Source organism: Caretta caretta, chromosome 2 (genome assembly GCF_965140235.1).
Source record: "Caretta caretta isolate rCarCar2 chromosome 2, rCarCar1.hap1, whole genome shotgun sequence".
Lineage (NCBI taxonomy): Eukaryota > Metazoa > Chordata > Testudines > Cheloniidae > Caretta > Caretta caretta.
This window is the reverse complement of record NC_134207.1, coordinates 94,866,311-94,894,075: the sequence shown is the minus strand read 5'-3', so window position 1 is coordinate 94,894,075 and position 27,765 is coordinate 94,866,311. Positions and strand designations below refer to the sequence as shown.

The following is a 27,765-nucleotide window of genomic DNA, read 5'->3' as shown; positions in this document are numbered from 1 at the left end:
AGGGGAGCTCTAACCCTGCAAAGACTTACAATGCAGGCTTAACTTTAATATGTGAGTAGTCCTATTGAACCCCTGGGCATGTTTACCTTTAAGTATGTGAGTAGCTCCATGTGCATAAGTCTCTGTAAAATCAGGGTTGTAATGAGCAGATATATAACTATGGTACATCCCTTCATACACCAATGAAACACAGCTAACTTTCTAGGCTTGAAAATAGTAGTGTTGAATATCAGGACACAGCAACATTACATTTCAAGACAGGCAGAATATTGTATCAAGTTGAGGTTGCAAAGGAGATGTGAGGGAAACAGAATCTAACATTCAAATTTAAAGTTGGCTAGGACACCAATCCTCTAATCTTTCAAAAAGTGTCACTATCATGTTTACTGGTCACAACATGTCTGTTCTTCAGGCTTATATCCATGGAAATCTATCATTATACATTTAAATTGCAAAGGCCTATAACCTCTATTGACTCCTTTAAGTACATAAATGTAAGCTCAAACTAAATGAAAATTACTTGATCACCTCTTTCAGGCTACTCTGATTCTGTATGATGATTAAATCATAAGCTTTTATTACACTCCATGTAACACACCATGTACTGTAAATGGAACAGAAAAGAGTGCCTTTCACATCATGGGTAGTCAGTATTTCCCCTTAGTGCCAGATTTCAAGTTTACTAATCTGGTTTATGCTGGGGATTGTGTGCGGATGCAATAGGGTGGCGTGGAGCTGCACTGTCCAAAGGTACAATTCCTTCCCAAACTTTCTGGCAGTAAGAGTGTTCACACTTCACCATCCTTTAGACTGGCGGCACTTGTTCCCTAATCCTTGCCCACTCAGTTTCTCTCCATTTAGGATGAATTATGCTCTGGAGGTGCAATAAGGGAAACACCTCTGTATTCCTTAAGCATGGAGACAGAAATTTTCCCTGCCCCCTGGATAGGCTGCATTAGAGGGGAAGGGTCTTGAAGGTAATTTGTATTCCCTCTCTGTCCCAGCATCCCTATGTTAGGGTCAGACAGAATTTGGACCAGGATTTGGAATATGTCTGGAAGGTTGGTACTGAAGGAATAAGTAAAGATGCCATACTGTCAAAAAAGGAAAATTAGGTTAAAGAAAGCAACTGGCACAAATGAGCAGGTTATAGATACTGTCATGTCCAAATTGTCCTGAAAGATGGGAAAAAATTGATCCTTTAAAATTTAATCAACAGATCCCACTAGTCTCTTTAATTACTACCTTCATCTACTTCAGTTATTTCCATTGCAAATAATACTGAAAAGAAAGTCAAACATTGTGCCAGTTAAAACTGTGTGAATTAATAAGCTCATTACCTCAATAACATCAGTGATCATAAAAGCTACTAAAAACTATGTATCATTCAGCATTACCCATTTACTGTTAGGGCAGCTTCACTGAATCTATCACAGCCTCACAGCGAGATGTAAACTACAACTTCCTGTGCCAGTCTGGATCTCAGCTTCCAAGCAGGAGAGATTTAGTCCAGAGGCCAGCAGGCAGTACTTCCCTCATGTAAATATAGTAAAGGGATTTGACCCAGTATTGGGATATATGATTTAGAGTGTGTTCAATGTGATTGCACTGTCATTGTTCCTATCCCCTCTCTCTGAGAAAGTGGGAGGAGAGGAATTGACAATTGGAGGAGAAGAGGTGGATGGTGGAGGGACAGAGGCAGGCCAGGGGGAACCTGAGAGAGAGACAGAAATAAAGTTAGTGAGTAAACTGAGAGAAACAGGCTGAGGGGAAGGGTAGACAGATGGACAGAGGGAAACCAGGACTGAGAGAAACCGTGAGTAAGTGGAGAAGCTGAGGATGAGCAGAACAGACATATGTGTAGGAGAGGGTCCCCTGAGTTCAATGCTGGCTGGTCAAGTCAGTGTGTGTTTGATGGCATGTTCCTGAGCAACCATTCCTGTAGGTTCCTGAGCACTGGATCTGGTCATCTCCTGTCATTGATTCATAATGTCCCAGAGATCTAGAACAGGAAAACCAAAGGTCCTTCAGATCCCGTGGGTCTGGTTTAATGTGCACCCCCGCAAGTAAGCACTACTGGAATCAAGTCCATCTTTTCAGGAAGTCACGAGAGGCACGTGGGGCTCAAAGACTGTCTTGAGTATTAGACAGCACCCAGTGAGATATCTGGGGAAAGGGGAGCCTAGAACTAATAATAATTATAATAATAACAATAACCTATAAGATAATAGCCTCTACATACTGAGATAGATATAGGTTTTTTTCTTTATTTAGAGAGTTATATTTAGTTAAGTACACTTAGTAGTAAGTTAAAGTGTGTGTGTTTATTCAAATAGTTATTTTTTATTATATGCATTCTTCATATATTTAATGTTATTGGAAGTAGATGGAAACCAGATGCTTTTGTTTTGATTTAAATAAAATCCCTGTTATGTTTTTTTTTTTGACAACCATCTTATCTATCATTAAATAATCATTTATCATGGTGTAACACCCACACCCTGCCCCCAGCTCTCATCTCATGGTCAGTGATTTTGGGATAGGGTGACCCTTGGATGTATTTCAAATTATAACATGATAACCTACTCTGAGAGGCCAGTTTACACTCATTTGGACTTCCCATAGAGGGAGCACTTTCATTCTATAGCCAGGGATCCATAAGACCGCACTAGCAGATGCTACTGGCAGATCCACTTAATCAGCATATCTACCACCACCAGGCTATACCCATGTCCTGACAGTGATGATCACTTTGGGGCCTGTTCTGGGCCCTTCACTGCCACAGAATTCTGTCCTGGCAGACATTTTGGCCTTAAAACCCCTCCATTTAGGGTTGCATGGAGGCAGGCATAAACCTAGAATTGGCCCTTAGTCTATGTAAATGATATTTAGAATTGACTATACACATGATACGAATATTGAATTAACATAATAATAGGAGCATAAACAGGCATCAGTAACCCCAAAAAAATGGTTTTAAAATGTAAATATTCTAGAAAATGCCACAGTGGAAGATGAATTAATAAGGAATTAACGGCTAAACCAAAATGTTTCACTTCCCTTTGGTTTCTGAATTTACATGTGTACATTAACATTAAGTGTTATTTGTATATTTGTTTCCATTAAGTATGTGACAGATAAATTCTTGTCCATGAAAAGTGCTGATGTGACACATCAAGAGATTGTAGGCCAGATCCTCAGCTATGGAGCCCGTGAGCAATGCCACTTTATATCATGTGAGTTTTGGCTCAATATTTTTCTATAATTCTTCAAAGAGCTACAACATGGGGTGCAGCTGTGAAAGCTTTCTTGCGCTGTACTGTCAATTAACCTCAACCTTGACGGGTATAAGGTACTTACATCTCCACAGGAATAAACTTGGGCCTTGACCTCTTGGCTGAGCCTGCCAACAAGGGTGACAGTTAGGGCCAATTGTAGTGGTGATATGTGTGTGTGGGGAGAGAGGGTATGTGGAGACATGTTCCCAAGAAACTTTTTTTAAAGCCTCATCTTATTTCAAATAGTCCAGCAAACTGCTTTTAGATGATTCTAAAATAATTAGTGACCTGGGATAGAAATTGACCACATAAAATGAAAGGCTCAAAACCCTATAACCAATCCCCTGAGTCATCTATTATATATTTCCATTCTAATATCACAGGATTATAGAATAAGATGAATTAAATATTCCATTTGGTTAAAGGTTTCTTTTAATCTAAGATATTCCTCTGAGACAGGGATCGGCAACCTTTGGCACGCAGCCCACCAGGGTAAGCCCCGTGGCGGGCAGGGCCTGTTTGTTTACCTGCTATGTCCTCAGGTTCGGCCAATCTCACCTTCCACTGGCCTTATTTCACTGCTCCAGGCCAATCGGGGCTGCAGGAAGCGGCGTGGGCTGAGGGATATGCTGGCTGCCGTTTCCATTGGCCTGGAGCAGAAAACTGCAGCCAGTGGGAGCCGTGTTCGGCCGAACCCGCAGACGAGGCAGGTAAACAAACCTGCCCATTCCACCAGGGGGCTTACCCTGGCGGGCCGCATGCCAAAAATTGCCAATCCCTGCTCTGAGATCATGTAGCACTTGTACTTAGACAGTGCTAGGGAAATTTTACAGATCTAAAGCCTATATCCTCCCCTTAGCACAGAAAGTACAAAAGTAAACTCCCCCAACCTTACCTGAATGGGTGATCTCTGAGGAGACTCTCTGCATGCTTCCCTCTTGGAGAGACACTTGGTTTACAGAAGTGATAGATTCATGGTCTTCTGATCGCCCTGAGTCATGAACATAAATCTAGGTGAAAGCCTGCAGATCTGTGGACACCCACATGAAGCAGCTTTCTTGGGGTGCACCATGGTGTGGGAACCCCTGCAGCACTGACAACATGGTCATTTCAGGAGTTATACTGCTACAGACAACTCCCATACGCACATTGGCTGAACATGCCCCTTTACCCTCACTCATACCCTCTTTAGAACTCAGAGTGGTGTTAAATACTGGCTACCAGTTGCTGTATCGTGTGTAGAGACTGCACCCTGAATCTGGACAAAGCAAGTAGAGCCAAGCCAAAGACCTTAGTTTCTCGGCATCCTAAAACATTAATTCCAGTAAAGGGTCCTCTAACCTGCCAGCAGATGGAGACTGGAAACAGCAAAGCTTTGTGACATCAACCCCATATCAGTTCAGCAAACCAGTTCTTCTCTCACAGCAGACATAGAATTTCCCTTGGCTGAGTTAAGCATGTCAGTTTGCTTTTATCTTTTAGCTTAGGTTCCCTTCAGATCTGGGCATCACCTAGTGAGGAAACAGCACTACAAGGCTCTGTGCTCATCTTCTGCATTTGGGAAAGAGTTCTCTGCCGGCAGACAAGCACAGACCAAGGAAAATAAGGTGACAGAAAGCACTGCCTAGCCAAAGACAATAATGCATTACTTTCCCTAGTATGACACAGAATGTCCTCGCCCCCAACACTGACCTGCCACATACACTGGAAAATTTAGCCCAAAGTTAGGTTCAAGTACTAATATTTATATGAAAATTAGCATAAGAATATGCTTTCTAAGATCTTCCACATCTGCGGGATTTAAATTTTATTAGGATTTGTTATGCAAGTGTCATAGTAAATGAAACATGTATCAGTAAATGGACTCTTTTGGGAGTACAAGACTATGGTTTTCCCTCAGGCATTTGGTATGATTTTACATAAAGTGCTTCCCATAGTGCTATTAAACTCCTACAAATGCAGTACATCTTATAGAATGGGTAGGAGTCAGATTCAATGATATATCAATATGTAATATTTTTAATCTATTTGGGGCCTAGTTAGAAAAACAAAAAGATATTTCCTATATGACTCTCCTGTAGCTACCTAATATGTTATAATAGGTAAACGACACTGATGTTTGCACCATAGGAGGCACCAATAATAAAGAGAACAATTTTATCTTTAAACAGAACGTACCGGAAAGCAGTGTACCCAACTTAGATGGTAAACTAGTATCATAAAGAAAGTGTAAATAGATTTATTAACTAGATCTATGTTTGAACACATAAAACACACATTTGGGTCTGAACTGTTTTATCAGTATTGTGTAATCTAACTGTATTGTATTCAAAGACACAAGTGTGTGAAAGCTGATGGGTATGTCTGAGTAACTTGCATCTTCGGCATACTAAAGTCAAGTTCATTGTCCTTTCCAAACTTCCATTCCTGCATAAATGATACTTCCATAAATGGTATCATAACTCTGAACAATACCAATTAGGCCATCAGTTATGTCATTTTACTCCTGGAACTTCAGAAAATTGCTTAAAAATGTGTGAGCCCATTAGTATAAAGTACAACATTTGTATTTGCTGATTTATTTTTTAATTCCAAAGAGGAAGCTGAAAGTATTGTTTATACTATTGTTTCAGGGATGCTAAGTAGCAGTGGCAACTTTTTATTATTCAGGCATAACTGCTCATGTTGACGCGTTTAATGAAGCACTATTCCACTGAGGTAACTTCTTGCTTTTGTATGGTAATACCCATACAGAAATATCTTCCACTTGAGGTGAGCAATTCAAAATTGGAAAGGAATCTCTCCTTATTGGGCTGCCTAGTACCAAGTCCACATTTAATCTATGATGTGAAATCTCATTTCTTGGGAGATGTGAGAAGCCAATCCCAAAATAAAGCCCATCCCTTTCAAAAATATATTCCACATTTTAAAATGGAAGTTCTCCTCCATCTGAGGTTCAAGAAGGAGAGGAGCATTTACCCCTGCCTTGAGCCTGGCCTCTCTTTATCAGATTACCACCACTTGCTTACTTCTCCTTTTATACCTTGCACCTAGGCCTGGCAGAGCCCACCTGTATGAGCTCCATGCTCCTTAGCCCTTCCTTGCCTGCTTCTATACCTCAGCAGACCCAACACAGAACCAGAGGGATTGGACTGGAGCTGCCCAAATGGGTAGTACTACAAATCACAGCTTCAAGTATTCATTTTTTAATAAAATGAGTAGAAAATAAAACATGGCCTTAACTGAATAAGATCCAATAGGCTGTAATCATCATATTGCAGTCACATAAGCAATCTCTTTTTCTGTGTATCTATATCCCCGATCTATTAAATATAATCCCATAAAATAGCACATTTCTGAGCTTTACTTTTTATATTTTGGTTCCTGTTTCAGAGATGGCATCAATCATACACTGTATCCACTGGATTATCCACAGTGGTAGCTTTTGTCAATATTAATACTCAGTTACTTCAAAAGGGCTGCATTATTTTCATGCTTAACAGTGATTTTCATATGCAGGAGTGGTTCAGTGAGACTGATCTCTGGTGACCTTCTGTTTCTAGATCACAGTTTGTTTTGAGTTAACATTTATGTACTTGAGTGTATATATATATATATATATATACACCCCTTACTCATCAGTCATGTTTGAGAAGGGTGTTGCTTCTGAAGTTGAAAGCCTCAAATATTTGCGGTTGTTGAAGATTAACCTGTCAATTTATCTTTGAAATTTCTCACCAGCAATAGAAAGATGTATATATCACTAGTTTGATCAGTGGCAGAGCTGGATTTTGCAACTAGGGGGATAATGGGTCGAAAAAGTGTGGTTGATGCATCCCTGGATTTTGACTGCACCTCCCCTCTGGCTTGCACCATTATAGCATTCCCCATCTGTTCCCTGAAATGCTTCATGGTCTCCTCCATCCCCTGGGGCCAGGGACACACTCCACATCTAGCCCTTGCAACTCTGTCCCTGGAGCTGCTCAGTTCAACCACAATGGGGCCCCCTTCCTGTCCCCCCATACTCCACACCCCCAGCCTCCCTCCCCTGCCTGCCCCACCAGCAGCAGTAGCATGAGCCCAGAGTGGTGGCAGCAGCAGCTGGGGCAGCAAGATCCACAGAGACTGGGTGCAGAGCAGCAGGTGCAGGCTGGCACCAACATAGAGCCAGGTGGGTCACTGCATTTGTAGCCACAGCCCCAATCTCAGACACAGGTGCCGAACAGCTCAGGGCTGCTCCTGGTAGTACCCATGATCTTATTTGCTAGGGGGGTGGGGAGTGGCTGGGGGGAGGGGCAAGAGTGCTTCCTCAGCAGGCACAGCTTATTTGGGGGAAACTTCCTGCTCATTGGAGCCCCTGGGAAAGGGGCAGGAGCACTTCCCCCTAGTGCAGTAGAGGGCCACTTCTGGCTGCTCAGAGCCCCAGCCACCCCCTGCACTGGGCAGCGCTACCATCTTCATACCACGCCATCACCACTGCCACTTATACCATTTCTGCCCATCTGAGGCCTCAAAATTTGCAGCCCTAGGTAGCTGCTTAGTCTGCCTATAGGTAGAGTTGATTCTGCATAATACGCTTGAAAAAGTGCCACATATACACCTAAAGGCCACGAGAGTGTGTGTGTGTGTGTGTGTGGGGAATCTCTCTTCTCTCCACCCCCCACCCCGATTAGTTTCACTCTGAGACGATATTATAGGCATGTTCTGAGGGTGGTATTCTGTACTTGCTCTAGACACAGAACTACTTTTGAAGTCAACAGCAAAGGAACAGCATTTTGCTTCAGAGTAGCCAAGTTACTGATTCTTTAGTCTGAGAAGTTTCTAAAAGAATATTTTAGTATCCAGAGAGTGGCCTCCACTCGGAGCAAGATATGTTGAGAGGATACTGTATTTTACACTCATGACCCCAGACCCTCTGGGTGTTGCTGACTTAATTATCAGAGAAAACATGCAATGGGAGAGACTGTCTTATGATAAGATGTTATAATGTGATCATATGTCAGAAAGTCATGGAAAGTGGCTCTAGGTCTTGTTTTTCCTCAAGTGAGGTAGCTATTTGTATTCTTATATAGAAATCAGGTAAGAAATAAGATAAACATAATCATTTTATTATAAAATGATGATGCTGAGGAATATTTCTTTGCAAGGATATCCTCATGGATGGCCCATGGGGATGTTGTCAATTTTGGATCTAGGACATGACTGACTCCCAACTAGAGATGAAATCATGTTCTCTAGATTGATTTTGCTATCTCTTTTGCAGTAGGAAAGGCTCATTAAAGGCCTCAAGGATATAAAATGCTATCAGAGTCTTGTTCTATTTCCTGGCTGCTTTGCTTGTTAACAGTTTTTTTTTTCTATCAGCTCCTCTGTAGGTTTTAAATTAGAGGTTCATACAATATTCGTCTTTTGTTTTGGCTTGTTTTTTATGTGGAACACTTTAATAAAACATCTTTAAACATATCCAATGGAAAATAAATCTGAAAGTAGCCCATTCACATATCATAAATTAGAAAAAAACTGAGGACAATATACAGTATTTGCCAATATAGAGATAAAAATCCCACTGGAAAGGCACAAGTTAATCTTTCTTTTTAATATAAATAGAAAAGGAGAATGGAACCAGAACAGAGGCTGAAGAAGAGAAGAAATATTAAGCCTTTTATTGAGCCTATTTTTGGAATATACACTCTTCCATTCTCTCTCTGAACTGCAGGATGACATAGCTGGGTACATGAAATGGTTAGAAGTAGGGTCACCAGATGTCCCAATTTTATAGGGACAGTCCCGATTTTGGGGTCTTTTTCTTATATAGGCTCCTATTAACCCCCACCCCCGTCCCGATTTTTCACACTTGCTGTCTGGTCACCCTAGTTAGAAGTAAGGTACAGTGTACTATTCTATTCTAAGTTATATAGGTTTTTATACCACACTCATCACCATAGTACCTGAGCACCTTCCAGTACTGCATTAAGCAGCATGACTACATATCTATCACAGGTTTGTTTTCTCATTTGCTCTCCAGTAGAGTGTCTTGTTTTGGCAGTGTGTACCTTATATATATATATATACACATACTGCTGCTATGTAGTTCTGTTAGAAGGCAAGATCAAAGAAATGAGCCTTGCACTGGAGCAAAAATGTGAAGTGGTTTGTAATAGTCCCTACTTCCTGGAGGAGTTAATTCCACAGCCTTAGACAGTTTCTGGAGATTTTGTCTCCTGCACAGACAAGATTTACTCTTAATTTTGAGAGTCCAGCTGTGTCACAGGAACATAGTTGTCAACCACAGTCTTTGTCCCAGAGCTTCAGATGGTTTTTTTTTAAGACACCCTGGGCCTAGGCCATGGAGTGCTTTGAAGATAAGGACCAAAGACCTTTAACTTGTTTTTAAATTATGTGGGAAGCCTATAGAGAGTGGAAGGTGGGTTTGATGTATTTGTAGCAGCCTTTGTTGCTGAGGAGATGTGCTACAACATTCTGAACTACTTGGAGTTTCCTAAGTGCTGAAGGATTCATGACCAGGGTTGACAGCAATGGAGTGTGCCTTGCACCTGGAAAAGAATGTGAACCAGTCACTCCTTGATCTGCACAAGCTGGCAACTGACAAGAATGACCCTCATTTGTGTGTCTTCATTGAAACTGTATTTGAAGTTGTAATCCAGTGGAGCGGTGACAAAGGCCAGGTCTTCATGCACCAAGATGGAATGGTGTTTCCAAGCAAGATGGAGATGGTAGAAAATCTTATTTGTAGATGCTGATATGTGAGAGCTCAACCTCAGAAAGGAATATAAGAGTACTCCTTTACGGACTGAATTGACCAATTGTGGGTACACTGTGGTTGCAAACTCGTTGAAATCTTGTCCTCTGCCCACCAGCATCACCTCCGTCTTGATCAGCCTCAGCTTCAGCCAGCTTTTCTTCATCAAAGAGCTAATCTCATCCTTTTTGGTGGTGGTTGTGATATGGTCAGATGTGTTGAAGGATAGGTATAGCTGTGTATCATCAGCATATTGCTGTCATTTAAGTTTTGATTTGACTAGTTCACCTAGTGTTTGTGTGTAAATCCTGAAAATAACCAGAGAAAGAATTGATCCTTCTGAGACTGTACAAGTAACAGGTCTAGTGGTGGAGGTGCAGTTTCCCATCATTACTCATTATGTGCATCCCTCCAGGAAGGACTCAAACCATCTTAGTGCATTACCCTGAACCCTTGCATCTCTCTCAGGTAAGACAGCAGAATCTTGTGGTAAACAGTGTTGAATCTTGCAGAGCGGTCCAGGAGGATGATAATGGTTGTCTGTCCTCTATCCATTGATAGCAGAAGATCAACCATCAGTACCATTAAGGCAGTTTCAGTTCCAAGTCCTCACCTGAATCCAGATTATGCATGGTTTAGAATGTTAGCTTTAGTTAGATGAGCATTTATTTGGCCTTTTGCTAGCTTCTCTATGAGCTTGCTCAGGAATGAGACGTCTGACACTGGGTGGTAGTTGGCCAGTACTGAATATCTAGGGTGGGTTCCATACAGTATGAATTGTTTTATATTAAATAAAATGGGTAAAAAAAAAAAGATGTAGACAAAGATGAGACAAGAAGAGAGAATCAGACACTGGTTAAAAGCTATAGATATGCCACGAGAGATTTATATGTTATTTATATGGCAAACAGTCATTTCATTTTAAACATATATATATATATAAGAAATTTCTTATTTCACTTCTTTTCTTTTCAGGTACTTCGGTGATACAGGTTACAGCTACAGATGGAGATGATCCTGCTTATGGCAATAGTGCCCGGTTGCTTTACAGTATTTTGCAAGGACAGCCCTACTTCTCTGTGGAGCCAAAGACAGGTATTGTTAGATCTTCCTATAACCCAAGCTTAATTCATGAACTCTCCTAAAATAGCTGTGTGTCAGATAAAAATTACAATAGATTGTAATCTTATTTTCTCAAGACAGCACAAATATAATTTCCTCAGATCAGACAATCTACCTACCTGTAGCACCCACAACTGTAGTATCTGAATGTCTCCTGATTTATGGCTTGATCCTGCTTCTGCTCAAGTCAATGGAAAAACTCCCATTGACTTGACTAATACAGGATCAAGCCCTTAGGGCCCGATCTGGAGACCATTTAAGTCAATAGAATGAGTCATATTTACTTCAGTTGTTTTTGGATGGCGCCCATAGTCACTTCATTAAATAAAATGGAATACATTTCACATAAATCTAAGAAAATTTCAGCCTGGGAGACATTTCAGATATCTCTCTATTTTTAAGACATATATAAAACTGGTTCAAATAATAGTCACGATGCAAACATTAAATTCCAGGACATATAATAATAATACTCCCAAGTCTATAAGATTTTATGCTTAACACCTCAAACAAAATTTAATCAGCATAATTTATTTATGCCTCAATACTTCTCTGAAGTAGGGAATATTATTATTCTCATTTCAGAGATGAGTAAGCGGAAGCACAGAAAGTTAAAAGACTTGCTAAAAGGTGAAAGTGAGACAGTGTGATACCCAAGATATATAAAACAAGAAGCCCTAACTTCCAGCACAAGGCCACATGTGCTATGAACTAATTAGTATGTATATTATTGGCTGTGGCCATCTACTTAAAACTTGATGGCATTTGTCTGTTTGTCTGTCTGTCTATTTGTATGTAACACAACAGCTTTTCAACACAGAATCTGATCAATTCCAAAACTTCAGGGAATATTCTATGAACCAATGAGCAGAACCCTATTGGTTTGGGGGACCACGAGGGACATGTGTAGCCCCCTTTACTCTGTTTAACCCAGCTTCAACTACCTCTGCAACTGTATAATGATTAAACCACTGGTTGATGGCACCAATTAATGCCTTTGAGCATAACAATATCCCATTTCTGTCCATCCTCCCAATAAAATTTAAAATGGCATGAGCAGAGAATGGGGGACATTTTGTGGGGGAAGGGCAAATGGGGAGGGGGCACATAGAATCCCTAGCATGGGGGAATGGGGATGCATACAGAGCCCTGGCATAGGGGAATAGGAAACTCTTGCATGGTGGAAAGGCATCACCCAGAGCCCTTGGCATGAGGGAAGGGATGGAGGGTGCAGGGAACCCCTGCAATAAAGTATGATGGGACGGTGGCACATGGGTGGAAGTGTGGGAATGGAAGAATAAGCTCAGCCTGCAGATGTTATGAATTGTGAGAGCTCTTAGTGCTACCAAATCTGGTGCTTCTTTTTGTACTCTTAATGTCCGGTCAGATATTGTAAATAATGTGCTTAGCTAACCGTATCTTCCAGGTGTCATTAGAATTTCTTCCCAAATGGACAGAGAAACTAAGGAGCAATATTTTGTCATTATCCAAGCCAAAGATATGGTTGGGCAAATGGGTGGATTTTCAGGAACAGCAACTATAACCATCAACCTCTCTGACATCAATGACAACAAACCCAAATTTCAACAAAGTGAGTAAATGCCAAGAAGTTTTATTATTACACAAAAAACTGTGGGGAAAATTTAGTCCTAGTGCAATGTCAGTGAGTTCAGTGGTATACCCATTTAGATCAGATCTACATTTTGCCTTTTGTCTCATATAGTCAAATAAAAGATTGATAAACCAATAACTTTTCCATAAAAAAAAAAATAACCTGGACTAAATATCTTGAGAGCTCAAGCCAGTGCTATGTTTTGTTATAGTTTTGAGATAAAAAAGATACCTACTTTAGGGAAGTTAAATACAAAAAAAAGAGTTTTTTTCTCTTGGGATTTAGGGCATATTTTTACTTTATTACTGTTAATATATTGACAACAGTAAAATTATGTTGATCTAAGGATAAAAATTCTTTCTTTCAGGACTGACTACTTAAACAATAAATACAAACTGAACTAGTAGGGAAGCTATGCATCGCCACTGCTATCTAGCATGCAGCTGCATTCAGGAGAAAGAAGCACACTATGCTAGCTTAATACAGAGATCTATATTTTAATGGCAGTCTTCCCAGAGTGTGCATATGTAGAGAGGAGCTTTCACACCACTGGTTTTCTGCATCCTGTGGTCACTGATCTGAAATAAAGGTTAATTGTAAAAGTGTGGGAACCAAAGGTGGTTTCAGAATGAAGTGGTGGGAAATAATTCGGACTTAGATACTTTTTATTCAGAAACCTACAGTAAATAATAATGATGTTGCAAGTGCACACCATACAAATACTGTAAACCAGTTGGGTCCAACTTTTCAGCATTAGAATTAAACTTAACAGCTGGATTCCTAGTCCCACTGAAGTTAATGTGAGCTTTGCCATGGATTTCAACTGAGCTAAGATTTCATCCAGCAGTTTAAAAAGGCCACAGGGCCACAATCAATATCTATTTCCCTCTGCTCAGGCATAGGCAACTGAGTTGCTATGCTGTCCTCCCTATGGATCCCACAATCTAGCAAGAAAACAGGCAGTGTAGAACCTTAATCTTCTCTCTCCTCCCTTCGCTTGGCCAGGAGACTGAGCTGTAGGCAGTTAGGCCTAGTGGTTGGAGTGGGAGTCAGGGCTAGTGGTCGGAGTCCAAATGCCAGAACCAGCAAGCAGAGCCAAAGGTCAGAACTGGCTTGCTAGGAGCAGGAGGACAGGAGGGGAACAATGCTTGGTGCAGGGTAGGATCTGGACTGGAGCTGTGGAGGAGCAAAAGAGGAGCAGGGCTTGGCAAGAGACAAGCACAGGGAGGCAGAGAGAGTGTGGGCGTTGAGCAGCCAGTGAGCTACCGCTGCTGCTGAGTTTAAGAACCAGCCTGTTGGCTTCCTCAACGAATCAGGCAAGGCAGTCCATCAGGCATCCCAGCTGGCTTGTTAGGGTGTCAGGAGTGCTGAGCAGCTGCAGCTGCAGGGACTTACTCGATCCCTATTCCTGCAAAGTAGCAGGCTAGCAACAGGGTCACTGCTGAGCAGCTCTAGCAGGAATATGACAGAATCTGCTCCCAGCTCACCTCAGAGTGGTTTCCCAGGCAGCAGGGGAGCAGTTGTGATGCAGTTATGGAGTTGCTGCCCCCTAGTGCTTCCTCATGGGACTGATGCTGATTCAAACACTTCCCTTTGAAACTCACATTACCCAGCTCAGGAGACATATTTTCAATTTATATTCAGGCAAACATTTTTTTCTTAAATAGTCACCCCCCCATGGCCTCAGGTGAGTGTTTCAACGGCCACTACTATTCCCCAGGCCACAGGTTGCACACCACTGCTTTCAACTGTTACAGATTGTTGACAAAGTTGACAATATTTAATCTAAAGGTACTTGGCTGTTTCTTTAAGAGTTCTACTACATGAATATCTCTGAGGCAGCACCAGCGGGCTCTACCATAGGCAAAATCATGGCAGAAGACAGCGACATAGGGGAGAATGCAGCCATGAATTATGTCATCGAAGGAGATGAGTCACTTGTTTTTGACATCGTTACTAACAATGAGACCCAAGAAGGAATTGTTATATTAAAAGAGGTGAGGCATTAAAAAACTCACTAAAATGACACATATCATAATCTTTTAAAATAATAAAATAATAACTACGACTACTAAAACAACAACACTGCATGTTGTTGTCTCCATGTTTTTCTATCTGGCTTCTTTAAGCACTAATAATCTGACTGAAAATAGGATCTGGAAAGATGTGGGGAAAAACAACCTCACCAGCTTAGAAAGTAGAATGATATTTTTGGTTTGTGGCTCAAGCAGTTGGGGTCTGGATATCTGGGTTTTATTCCCAGCTTTGTAATTGTCTCTTTATGTGATTGTGGGAAAATGTCTTCATCTCTCTGTGCCTTGTTTCCTCACCTGTAAAATGGAAAGAATAATTGGAGAGGAGTGTTCTGAGGCATAACTCACTGTTAGTAAAGAATGTTAAGATCTTGAGATGGAAGGTACTTCTGTGTATTAGTGAAAAGTGTTATGATTTCTTCACTGAAACATACTCAGGAAGCTTCAGTTGTATATGGGACTTACTTTAGCATCACATAGGGAGAAAAAGAGTTAGCTACTAGAATTGAACTGATGACAAGTTTTCATTTTAAACCTTGAAGGGGAGGGAAAAGACAGAAAGTAAGTTCACTGAGTTGGTTACCTGTGTTCTCATGGTATGAAAAGCCAAAAAATATTCTGTGATGGAGCTAGAGAGCACAAGGTATTTACTCAGACAATGTCAGCACTTCTGTGAAGTATGGGAGACTAAAGAATTTGATGTTGCTGTCTTTTGCCCATTTGGAACAGTTACAAGGAAAGGAAGCTATTTCGCTAATATTTCCTGTTATAGTTTGTATTACTAATCCTGACTAAACAGATAGTAGGACAGACAGTATGGTCAGAGAGTTATTCTTCATTTGTTTTTTTAAAGGGGAGGCAGAGTTATTTTTTCTGAAGACTAAACTTTAATAAACTCAGTCTGAGCATCTGAAAATTAATTAATTCCCCTTATTCTACATGAAAATTCATATGATGTATTGTATAGTGTTAACTCTACAGGCATTAAGAACATAAAACCTACATTAGACATAAGTGACAAAGTAAAGGAAGCTATCCATTACAATACTATTAAATCATAACATCAGAGCAAGCCAAGGAAATCAATCTTTAATAGTGAAAGCAAACTAAAGTAAGACAGATTAATAATTAAACTGTTATTGCAGTGTGTGTATATGTGTGTGTGTGTGTAACTGCTTTTAAAACATTCCCAAAAGAAGTGTACCACTGTTTCTTGTCTTTAATCTTACATCAGTCATTAATGTATTATTAATTTTAAAATTCTAAAAAAAAAAAAGAAGAAGGAATATTCCACTTCCCACTTTGTTTGTCGACAGAGAGTGGATTATGAGAGCAAAAGGAGATACAGTGTTAGAGCAAAAGCAGTCAACAGGCAAATGGATGGCCGTTTTATGAAGGAAGGGCCCTTTGAAGACACAACCATTATCAAGATCAGTGTGGAAGATGCTGATGAGCCTCCAGTTTTCACCTCACAGAACTATGTGATGGAAATCGCTGAAGGGGCCACAAATGGTTCCTTGGTTGGTGCTATCACTGCCAGAGATCCAGACAATGCCAACAGTCCCATCAGGTACACACCGTACAATGTAAATAGGTATGCTAGGAAGAAATTATTTAAAAAACAGGGCTGAGATATCAAAGGGGCCCCAAGACTATTCAAGTGAGAAAAATTCCCAAGGGACGTTTTTCCATTACACAGGTCTGTGCTTCACGACTGAACTAAAGTTCACCTACGTTATGATAGCCTGGATATCCTTAAGCCAAATAGTCTGGAATAGTAAAATGTCATTTCCTCCCTCTGGGCTTAATCCTGACCCCTGTACAAAGCCTGAATAAATGGGTTTTGTAAATCAGTTCTTCATAGTAGCCAGTGGATGGAAAAATAGATCAAATAGGGCCCTGTAGAGGATATGGGGCAACAGCAGAACTGTGGTGCCATGTTCACAGCTAAAACCTCAGGCCTGCAGTAGCACAGATGTCAGGGTGTTCTGAATAATTGCTGATCCACTGGCTATGCCCCTATCCCTACTCCAGCCTGCTCCCCAAAATCTCCTTTACAGAGGGGCAGAGGGAAATATTGTAGTGCTGTGTTATGTTTTAGACTTGGGTAGGAACAGTGTCCACTCCAACAGCCAGGATCTAGCCAGCTAGCTCTGTGTAACATAATTGTACCAGTTTCCTTCTCTTTCAGCCTTCTATGACTGGTATTTGCCCCAATAGTGAAATTTTATACTGAACAATTCTACAAACTATGTATTTCACAATATAGTTTTAATGTATCTTAAGGCAGGGCACAGCTGATTAATCTTTAGCATTTGATTTATAATTAAAATAGCTTGTAGAGTCAGTTGATATAATTGAACACCACTTAATTTAGACAACCTAAGGTACAGTATAAACTAGTTTGGTGCAAAATAATACACTAGTGTGGACTAAATTATCAAGTTCTTAGTAGATGATATATTCTATTATTATCTATGCTTCAATATACTATAGATTTCTAATATTTTTGTCTTTTATAATACTAGTTTCCTATTATATTATTTTAAGACTTAGTCTGGGGTAAAATTAAGTTAAAAAAAGTACAAATATATGTACAGAATTTTTCAAAACACTTGGTGTTTTTTTCTCAGAGAATTATAGCATCTGTACCAAAACATGTAAATACTGTGAATATTTATAACATTTGTATAGTATATTTTTTCAAAATAAAATATTACTCTAGGGGTTGCTGTGATGTAAATGTGTGTCGATTGCCCCAAACCAGCAATGTTTAAGCAGGTTTGTTGCACCATAGACTTCCTTTAAGATGGAACATTTCATTTTACAGTGTGCATCAACTATGATTTTAAGACATATATATGTATGTTTTTGGGAAAGTATATGCATATGCAGCCAATTATTTAACAACAACTCAGCTGTCAGTGTTTTCTTATAATACAAAAACAAAACAAAACAAACCCAGGCCTGATTGCCATTATGGACACTAGTTTGCAAACAGCAATATATGTTATAATAAATGAAGTTTATTTAAAACAAACAAATGTCTGAAATCAGAAAAAAAAACAAAACAGAAACAACAACAAGAAAAGATTGCGTGGGGAGGGAGGATGAGAAGATATTCTCATAAATGAAATATGTTTGAAGCTGAGTTATAAATCCCTGAAATAGCAGTTTATAAAGGAGACATTGACAAGTCTCTTGCTAAACTAAAGTGAACAGACTACAAGCTAGTATGGTAGTTCTTGGATTTAGTATCTTGCTGATTTTCACACAGGATGCATGGTAACTATAAATTAAAAGTTAGAGAGTCATCCAACCACTGGCATTTAATAAGGGCTATCAGAGAAGAGTCTTAAGTGTCAATTTGTAATATAAAGACTTTATCAAGCAAAATGAAAGCTGAAGAAGAAGAGGGAATTGTTAAGTATGGGTATTCTGCACAGGACCAATGCAGACTTTCTGAGTATGCGGAAATTTCACTTCCAAGAAATAGCCACCTACTGTACCTTATGAATAAAGCCACACATTTAGTTTTATCTTTTTTAAAAAAATCCAATCATTTAAAAATCTCTGACATTTTAATTTATATATTTGACTTCACTCTCTGCCTTTTTCATAGTCACTCATATGTGGCCAATGATAAGAATGTAACTATCATTCCACCTGCATTTTGTATGTTTGCATATGAACATGGCATACAGAGATTTTCAAATGATGGCTGTTGCAGTAGAGCTTCAAGTTGGGCTCATTGCAGTCATTTCTCACTTTTGGATTTTGTACCTGGGGTTAGCAGACACCTCATTACAGATAGCCAGATGCCTCTCTTTTTTCCTAATGCTCATTCCTTCGACATCATAACATGTCAGCAACAATAAAATAGATTTACCATTATACCTCTACTTAGTTTCCAGTGTTATTCATTTCACAAGGCATTTTTGCTGTTTCTTTTCAACCAAGTCATTCACCTGCTGTGAGACCGACTGAGAAATAAGAATGAATAATGCATTTTAGATTCAGTTCACATTAATATAGATCTGAGGCATATTTAGTTTTATGAAAAGAAGAGCTTTGATCTTGGCAGCAGTGAATTTTAAATGTTTATAAGTGTACATTTTTCATAATTTCTGAGCTGCTGCTGCACACATTTATATGTATATATGCACAGCTCTGTTTTCTCGACTGACAATAGCTTTATACGTCCAAGCTGCAAGATGGAACATTTCAGTATTAGGCAACCTCTTTACTCTTTTGGTGCAGGTATTCTATTGTCCACAGCACGTATTTAAAGAGATTGTTCAGCATCAATGCACACAGTGGAACAATCATTATAACTAAGCTTCTGGACCGAGAGACAGCTGCTTGGCACAACCTAACTGTTACAGCCACAGAAACAAGTGAGTAAGAATTTAAGGAACACTATGTTTTGTATCCTGCATGCACTTAGTGTAATTATCATCTGAACATCCCTTTTTTAAAATGGAGAATACATGCTAATTTCTCATTATATTGCTGTTTCTTGTTACATTAAGGAGCATTATTAAAATGATGAGTTCAGTGGAAGCAGGATGTTTTTGAGCTCCAAGGTCTTGTGCTCTTTCATAAAAGATGACCTTATTAAAAAAAAAAAAGAAAGAAAAGAAATTGTAATGAGATGAAGACTCTAACACTTTCAAGTTATACTGAAGCATATGAATTGCTCCCCTGGTGCAAGATCTTATGTTATATTAGACCCTGGTTAATTTCACACCAGATTTTTGACTAGTGTAAAATTAGCCAGGGTCTAATTTAACACCAGTAGGAAACCTGTATTTCAAATTAATGGTTAATGTGGGGCCTAAATCAGCTAGACTTCTCTACAGTGACAGTTAAGTCTGGGCATTATCCTTTATATAGATTTCACCTGTCAGTTTTGTCTGAAAGTCAAATGCAAATTGCCTCTGTTTGTGCTTTCAGTTATCCAGCTGCCCTATCTTTGGGACAACATTACAGAAAATGCTTGCTTGCTAATTTGGAACTGGATGCGGCAAAATGTGTTTCTTCTTAGTTAAAATTAATCACATCATCCATAGGAAGAGAAAAGGTCAACAAAATAGGAGGATATCAATGGATGAACTACTTATTGCCATGTATTTTTAATAACTAGCATGTGGTTTAGACATTGTGTCATATACATTTGTTTTTTATGATGACTATTTAGAAATATGTGTAAGACAAGGTGTGTGAGGTAACATCTTTTATTGGACCAGCTTCTTGTCTCTGGTGAAAAAGACAACCTTTAGCTATATGTTAATCCAATAGATTCCCCATAAGAAAGCATTCCCCATGTATATATCAGAATAGTAGATGCAATAGTGAGCTTAATATAGTAAAGTTGGTGGCAATAGTTACTGCAACCCTCATTTTATATTTGTGAACTGATAGTCTTGTTTGAATTCTTGGTTTATCTATGAGTTTTTTAACACAAGTGTATCTTCTTTTTCACTTTATTGGACAGCTGGCGGGTGATATGGTGTAATGGAAAGCATCTCTGGCATATTTTTGTCATATCTTGAATAGGTCTATGGAAACATTGCAGGATGACTTCAGTCTAGGATTGTGACTTTTCTGTTTAGCTAAACACTAAAAAGGGAGAGACCCACACATTACAATTGAATAAATGTCTCCTGAACCAGAAGAAATGCCAAGGCTTTCAATGTCAAGAAATATTAAGATATGTATTGTAAGAAGAGGGAGCCCTTCTCATTTTGCTACATTTATTCTCCAGCTCTTTAATGATTATAAGGTCACCATTTAATAAGATGATATCCAGAGGTATTAAAGGTGTTTCACATTGGTTTGGATATCCTTGAAGATGATTTACTTTATCAATAAATAACATTTAACACCTGAATAATAATCATCATGTCTATCCTGTGGACAAAGCAATATTTTCTTGAAAAACAAAGAAACTATGGGTGGAATTCTGGCTCCATTGACCCCAATGGCAAAACTACCATTGATGACAGTGGAACCTGGATTTCATCCCATATGGGCCATGTATGGTTACAGTCCCTTTGCACCAACCAGATGGCATAAATCCAGCTTCAAATCCCGTAAGTGTCCTGGCATCTGCACCATAGTCATGCCTCCATCCCCAACCATTTCTCAGTATAGGGGGCTGAGGGGCACAGGGATGAGTTCCACGGCAATCCTCCACTGATGTAAGTTGCATTAAGGAGCATACATCAGTGGCACAACATATGGTATGTCTACTTGTGCCAGGTCTGACCTTGAGATTCTCAGAGCCAGAACCAGATGCCTAATGACCCTTCTTCCATCATGCACTGAGTGGAGTTCCAATGCAACAGCGAATCAAGCCAAATATTTTCTGTCTTTTGGTAGGTGCTAATCTGCCTATATAGAGTACACCAGGGATCGGCAGCCTTTGGCACATGGCCTGCCAGGGTAAGCCCCCTGGCGGGCTGGGCCGGTTTATTTACCTTCCGTGTCCACAGGTTTGGCCAATCGCGGTCCCACTGGCTGCAGTTCACCGCTCTAGGCCAAAGGGGGATGCAGGAAGTGGCGGCCAGCACATTTCTCGGTCTGCGTTGCTTCCCGCAGCCCACATTGGCCTGGAGTGGTGATAGGCCGAACCTGCAGACGCAGCAGGTAAACAAACCGGCCTAGCCCACCAGGGTGCTTACCCTGACGGGCCACGTGCCAAAGGTTGCTGACCCCTGGAGTACACAATCCAAACCAGAAATAATAGCACTCTAATAATGCAAACAGAACAAGAAAACTTGAGCCACCAGACTGACTTGAAGGTGATTTGTTCATTCACAAAAGGAAGGTCATTAGGGGCCAAAATGTTGTCTGCCTCCAAGTTCTGTCAATTGAAATATACATCTCCATCAAGTACTTCTGATGGTGACAGCTGACTGAAACATGGGACAACTTTGACTCTAATTTGCTATTTCTTTGGATGCCCAGAGGTGTGGTTCACTACCAGCTCTAAGTAGTTACCAGCAAGAGATAACAGAAAGCACCATCTGTCCTGAATAGTTCAGCATACCACCCCCCTTTTATACTGAGCTTCAGAATTTTCTTTCGACTACAGAATTCACAACTCTCCCCAGTTCTTAAGCATGGAAGGTAAAGGATTTAACTCACCTCTCCAGTTTTGTCTGATAAGTGTGATTTTATTGATTAGCCTTTCAATTTATATACAGTTCTTTTATATTTTTAGCTTTTAGCATTACCATTCAATACTTCCTTCCTGCTCATCTCCACTAGGAAATGAGGTGGGAGAACACACAGTCACAACCTGACTCAGCTAATCAAGTAAGTGATCTGATTTTTTTTCCATTTAAATTTTATTTACAAGTGAGCTTATTGTGGGGGGGGGAAATACTCACTGACTCTTTTTGTCTTTTAGGTTTTCGAGGAATTCTTTTCACTGATGGTGCACTTCAATGCATTTCTCCCAGCAATGTTCACATTTCAATGCCTGATTCAACACATAGTATAATTATTTAGGTCAATATTTTCAAAAACAGATGCTTACAGATATGCTCTGGCCCCTAAATGTGTGGCCTGATTTTCAAAAAGGCTGAGAAACCAGCATCTCCCACTGAAGTTAACAGGAGCTGCTGGGTGCTCGGTACTCATAAAAGCCAAGCTACTCAGACTAAGTTTAGGCATCTTCCTATAATTCCAAATACAGTGTTTGCCATTTAAATCACGCTTCTATCTTTGAAACACTTTCCACTCCCTCCAGCCCAATATGCAGCGTGAAAACCTGGCCCTATAATAGTCAGTGGGAATTTTGCCATTGACTTCAGTCAGGCCAGGATTCCATCTGTAACATTTTCTTTGTTTCTCATTTTAATTAATGCTTTTAGCCCAACACTGTTCTGTTTGCTTCCTGTTACACACACATACATACACACACAACCTTACTCCTCCTAGTCTGATAAAAAATGTCACTGCCAACACATAGGATGACTCCAGTCAGTCACAGCAACAGAGAGGACACTGGAAAGTTTTCCCCATATTGCTCTTCTCTCACAAACTATTTCTGGCTCTGGAATGACTCTAGCAAATAGTGGACATACTCTTTCAGCCATGGTGTGGTGCATCTCCGTGCTACTCTGAAGCAAGCCCACCCCGTCTGCCTTGGCTGAATTGCTACAATACATCTCATACTCTTCCCAAGTGAATCTGCAGTGTCATAAATTTGTTTCATTCTCTTACAGATTCAGTTAATAACAATGAATTACTTTGAAATCTTTTTTTGTTTACACAATGATGACTGAGATACCTTTACTTGGTTATGTTGAGTATAAATTACTTCTGTTTTTTTCTGAGAGGCCTCTGTTTCTTCCCAAGGGCATATTCTTCTTGGCATCATGATTAGTCCTAGGCTTTTTTCTCCTACCTCACTTTGGATTGGCCTTTGAGAGTCCAGAACTTCTTTAGTTCTCTGCACCTATTGGATAGGATTTTATCACTAGGGACAATCACATTATTACATTTGCAAACTTTGTTTTGATTTCTGCATGATTTGGCCAGTTTGGTCTCCAATAATTACTGCTACAACCTTGATTTCTTCTTAAAGAACCTTCCTAGACACCAGCCACTCTGTTACTGTGGATCTCCTACTGTCTTGGAATCTAGCTGTCTCTCAGCTTCCTCTTCCTCTCATGCAGACTGTGCTCTGCGTAGTAAATGTTCTGCTTATCGTATCATAGGCAATGAGTAAAATAGCTATGCTCAGATCCAGATATCCTCATTTTTTTGCGCAAGGGATAAGTGGTGAGACAAGAGGTACGTCTTTCTGCATAGGTATTGACCCCTTTCCCTCGCCATGCAATGTGCAGCAAGGGTCTAGTCAGATGCCACCTGGCCAGTGCCAAGGAGTGCAGAAGCAACTCTGTTCCCCCTGCTACCTCAGTTAACATTCCCTGGACAGATATTACACAGTTGTGACAAATAACTCAATAGTACAATATTTCATCTCAAGAAAAACCTCTTGTGTTTTCTGAGGAAGGTGCTAACTAGCTATGTGGGGGTTTCTGGCCAAAAGCTAAGAGAAAAATTTGGAATCTACCATTAGAAACAGAGAAATGTCTAAAAACACCAAATGGAAGGGTAACTGGGGAAAGAAAACAAGTGTGAATGGTAGTTCATGGCCAGGAGGAGCAATATAAACTTCCGACACTCACATTTTCAGAGGGTGCCATCAGGCCAATGAAGTGCCCATGCAGTCTATATATAGGCCAATCAGGCTCTGAGGGCAGGAACTAAAATCAACCCACTCCACTCAAGCTCTGTCCATGAAGCTGTCAAGAGGGATGGCGGGGAGGCGCTGCTATTCCCTCCCATACTAGCCAGGAATTCAGAGATGTATTCCCTCTGCCATCCCAGCCAAATCTCCTCACCACATACCTGCATCAAATAGGGTGAGGGCTGCAGTGTCAAAATTGTTTTTAAGATACTTATTTTTTCCATGCTTGTGTAATGTAAAAAAATAGCCCAACCAATTTTATTAATACATTCCCAATCAATTCTTATTAATATTAAGCATGAGAAATTTCATCTCGAAAAGAAATCTTTCAAGAAATATATGAAGAGGTTAATATAAGGAGTTATCATGAATTTTGATGCCTACTATTGATGCCTATCATAGATCAGCCCAGCTCCAGTGGTTTCAATGGGGCTCTGCCGCTACTCACCAGTTACAGATCTGACCTGATTTATTTACAGTTATTTCTGATACCGTTCCCTCTTGCATCAGCTCAGATTCCAGTGTTTGTTGATCTTCATGATCCATTTGACTCGTTTTCCTGAGTAGAGGAAGCAGCCTGACGGGAAGGCTGGTCACCAGGCAGTTTATGCTAGCACACAACAGTTTGCATTGTCAACTACTGTAAAGGGTCTTGCCAATATCAATCATGCTGTACTGACAGACCAGGTTGTGCCATTCATCAACAAGAATGTACTACAATGGTTCTATTCACTGGAAAATATTATGCTTCAGCTCCTGATCCAGTAAAGCACCTGAGTTTAAGCATGTGAGTATTCCTGTTGACTTCAGTGGGACTATGTATGTACTCAAGTGCTTTGCTGTATTGGGGCCAAAGTGGTATGTTTATTAGGGTGCCTGTGACACGTACATTCTTGTACTGTCTCTTTCTCTCAGTAGAGGTTTGATTCAGTAATGTGAAGAGTGCTTCCAAAAGTTGTTGATCACCCTCAACCGCCCTGCTCCTATTGACTTTAGGAGGCATTCTGTGAATCTTTTAATAAATGAGCAAGAATATTTCTAGGTCTGATTTGCATACAGATTGTGGACCAGTATAATTATTTTGAGTAGGGTGTGATTTTTTTTTTTTACTGGAATAGTTATATCAGTACCCTGTGGCCCAGGAACTTCTTTGTGCCAACTGGGTGAGGGAATGGGCGGTTGGTCCATGGACTTTTAAAGGGATCCCCTGGGTCAAATATGTGCACAATAATTCACAAAATGATGGCATGTGAGATTTCTACTGAGAGCCAGTAGCTCACTGGGTATCATAATTATCTCAAAATGAATGTACAGATAATACCTAAGGAGTTGGGTATCTATACTGGAAATTATATTCTCAGTGCCTTGGAGTTTAGATAAACATGGTGACATGCCTCATACCAGTTCCTTCCAGGCAGGGGGTAATAGAAGCTATCTCACTGGCTGGGAATTGTGTATTGTCTGCTTCACAGTACAGCTCTATTTACATACTGAGCTAAAATTCGAAGCAAGAGATTGTGAACTATATGAGAGAGGATAGTTACAGGAAGAAATAAAGCAGCAGGAGGGAATATTGTTTCCGAGTAAAGACAGTGGATTGTTGGAGTGTTTCAGGGGAGCAGAGGTACCCCCTGGCATCTTTCACTGAGGAGGCAAACTGGCAGCGTAACTTATCTCATGAATGAAAGATCAACCCTGGTTGAAAAACACTGCAAGGTCTTCGGGGTGAGCATTGATCTGTAAAATATGAAAGTAGAAAATTAAATAAATCTAAGTTCTAGAATTTGAGTTATGATTTTATTTTATATGCAATCATCTTTTGTTTCCAATATTTCTACTTGCTATCATTTGAATCTTTACTCTTTGTTAAATAAACTTTTGCTTGTTTTCGCTATGAACGTATCTAAGTGTTGTGTGTTAAGGAGTGCTGTGATCTAAGAGGAAAATTGTAAGCTGCTACTTTGGAAGTAGCAAATCTGTGAAGTCTGTTTCTAATGGACCAAGTCTTCGACACTCTAGGGAGATGGTCAGAGGGGTTGTAGCAAGCCTATCACTAGACAGTAGAGCCTGATTTGGCTAAGAGGGGAGTGCTTGTGTTTCCTGTGGCCAATGGAGTCAGGGAGCTGACACATGGCAGGCACAAACAAGGCTTCCTCATGCTAATGGCAAGTGGTAGCGAGGTGTCTCATAACCCCCTGGGAAGCATTACAACCCACTACTGTGGACACCATTATACCAATAAAAGATGCCCTATACAAGTGTAGCTAAATCCCCTTTCCATACCAGAGAAAGATATTAGTACAGCTATACTAATATAACTGTATCCACACCAGAGGGGTTGTATCAATATAGTTAAAATGGTACAACATAGGCTTGTAGACAAGACCTAAGAGGTCATCCTTTTATATGTAGGCGTATTTTGAACAAAGGTGCTAGTTTGAGAAAGTTTGGAAATATTCAGGTTTCTGCACCCATCTGTGTGCTTGGAGGCTTGTGGATATGTTGTCACCCATGGGCCTCATTTCTGTAGAATACAGTTTCTCAACCCGTGGGCATGAACCAGAGGATGGTGCATCCATCCTGATTGGTTTATGGCTAGAGCTGGCTGGATATTTTTGAAACAGTGGGAATTTTGGGGAAATTTGTTTTTGCCCAAACCTCTGAAATGTCAACTAAGACCAGCTGTAGTGGCATTAATCATTATCATAATCATAATAATAATAAAGAGAGATTCTGCTTTACAATTTTGTCTGCTTCTCGAAATGAAATACAATATCAGAAAATCTTCTTGGTTGCTGCTGCAATCTTATAATCAGAAGTGTTACCTTGCTAAAATAATTTTACAGAGCAATGGATAGGAATACCCCAACCGATTAATATTTTGGGCAATATTTGTGGGCATCAGTAAGGATTTCCTTCTCAGCTGAAGATTGTCATCACTTAATAGAAAATTTGAATACCCTTATTTCTTGAAAACATGCAATGTGTTAAACGTAACCATTGATTCTTGATGTCCTTTCCTCCTTTTATTTAGGAAATCCAGAACAAATTTCTGAAGTAACTGTGTATGTTCAAGTTCTTGATGTTAATGATCATGCTCCAGAATTCCCAAAACACTATGAGATTTATGTGTGTGAAAATGCAAGATCTGGACAGGTAAGAGGCTGAAAAGTTGTTGTGTAACCATATTGTTTCCCTTTTCAGTGACCTAAGACATTTGGCATATGGTATTGCTATTTGCTTGATCCCAGTTTATTTCGATATTACAAATGCAGGATAATCGTATAGAGTATAATATTTCTTTCCAATAAGAACAATATCCCTAGCAACCAAACAAGAAAACATAATCTTAGATGGGTAGAGAAGGAAACTGGTAAAAAAAAAACACCACAATTTTAGTACAGTTTAATGTCACAGAGACAAAATCCTATTGGGACTGAGATTCTCAGCAATTATGTATAGCATTTTGAGAGGATTATTCATTGTCTTTTAGAATACAGTAAGGTTTAAATCTTTAATTATGTACCCTGATCAAAAGCCCATTGAAGTAAAATGAAGTCTTTCGGGTGCTATTAGCATATTTTAATGCTTTAACTAAAAATGCAATGATATCATTGTAGTAAATAATATAATTTACAAACAAATATTTATATCATCAATATATTTTTTTTATTTGTTCATAATTCAAAATG

The 27,765-nt window shown here is 39.8% G+C and overlaps 1 protein-coding gene across 5 annotated transcripts in view; it reads left to right on the top strand.

Annotated features, from left to right (window-relative positions):
* The window catches only part of CDH19 (cadherin 19), a 168,360-nt gene that overhangs the window by 121,406 nt on the left and 19,189 nt on the right, over positions 1 to 27,765 (top strand). For 4 of the 5 annotated variants that reach the window (XM_048840165.2, XM_048840164.2, XM_048840166.2 and 1 more), the window contains exons 4-9: positions 11,014 to 11,133; positions 12,587 to 12,751; positions 14,585 to 14,769; positions 16,122 to 16,375; positions 19,066 to 19,202; positions 27,108 to 27,229. In XM_048840165.2, the coding sequence (XP_048696122.2) occupies positions 11,014 to 11,133; positions 12,587 to 12,751; positions 14,585 to 14,769; positions 16,122 to 16,375; positions 19,066 to 19,202; positions 27,108 to 27,229 (983 nt within the window). Of the gene's footprint in view, positions 1 to 3,127; positions 3,237 to 11,013; positions 11,134 to 12,586; positions 12,752 to 14,584; positions 14,770 to 16,121; positions 16,376 to 19,065; positions 19,203 to 27,107; positions 27,230 to 27,765 lie in introns of all 5 variants that reach the window. The other variant, XM_075125323.1, reaches the window with a different exon arrangement.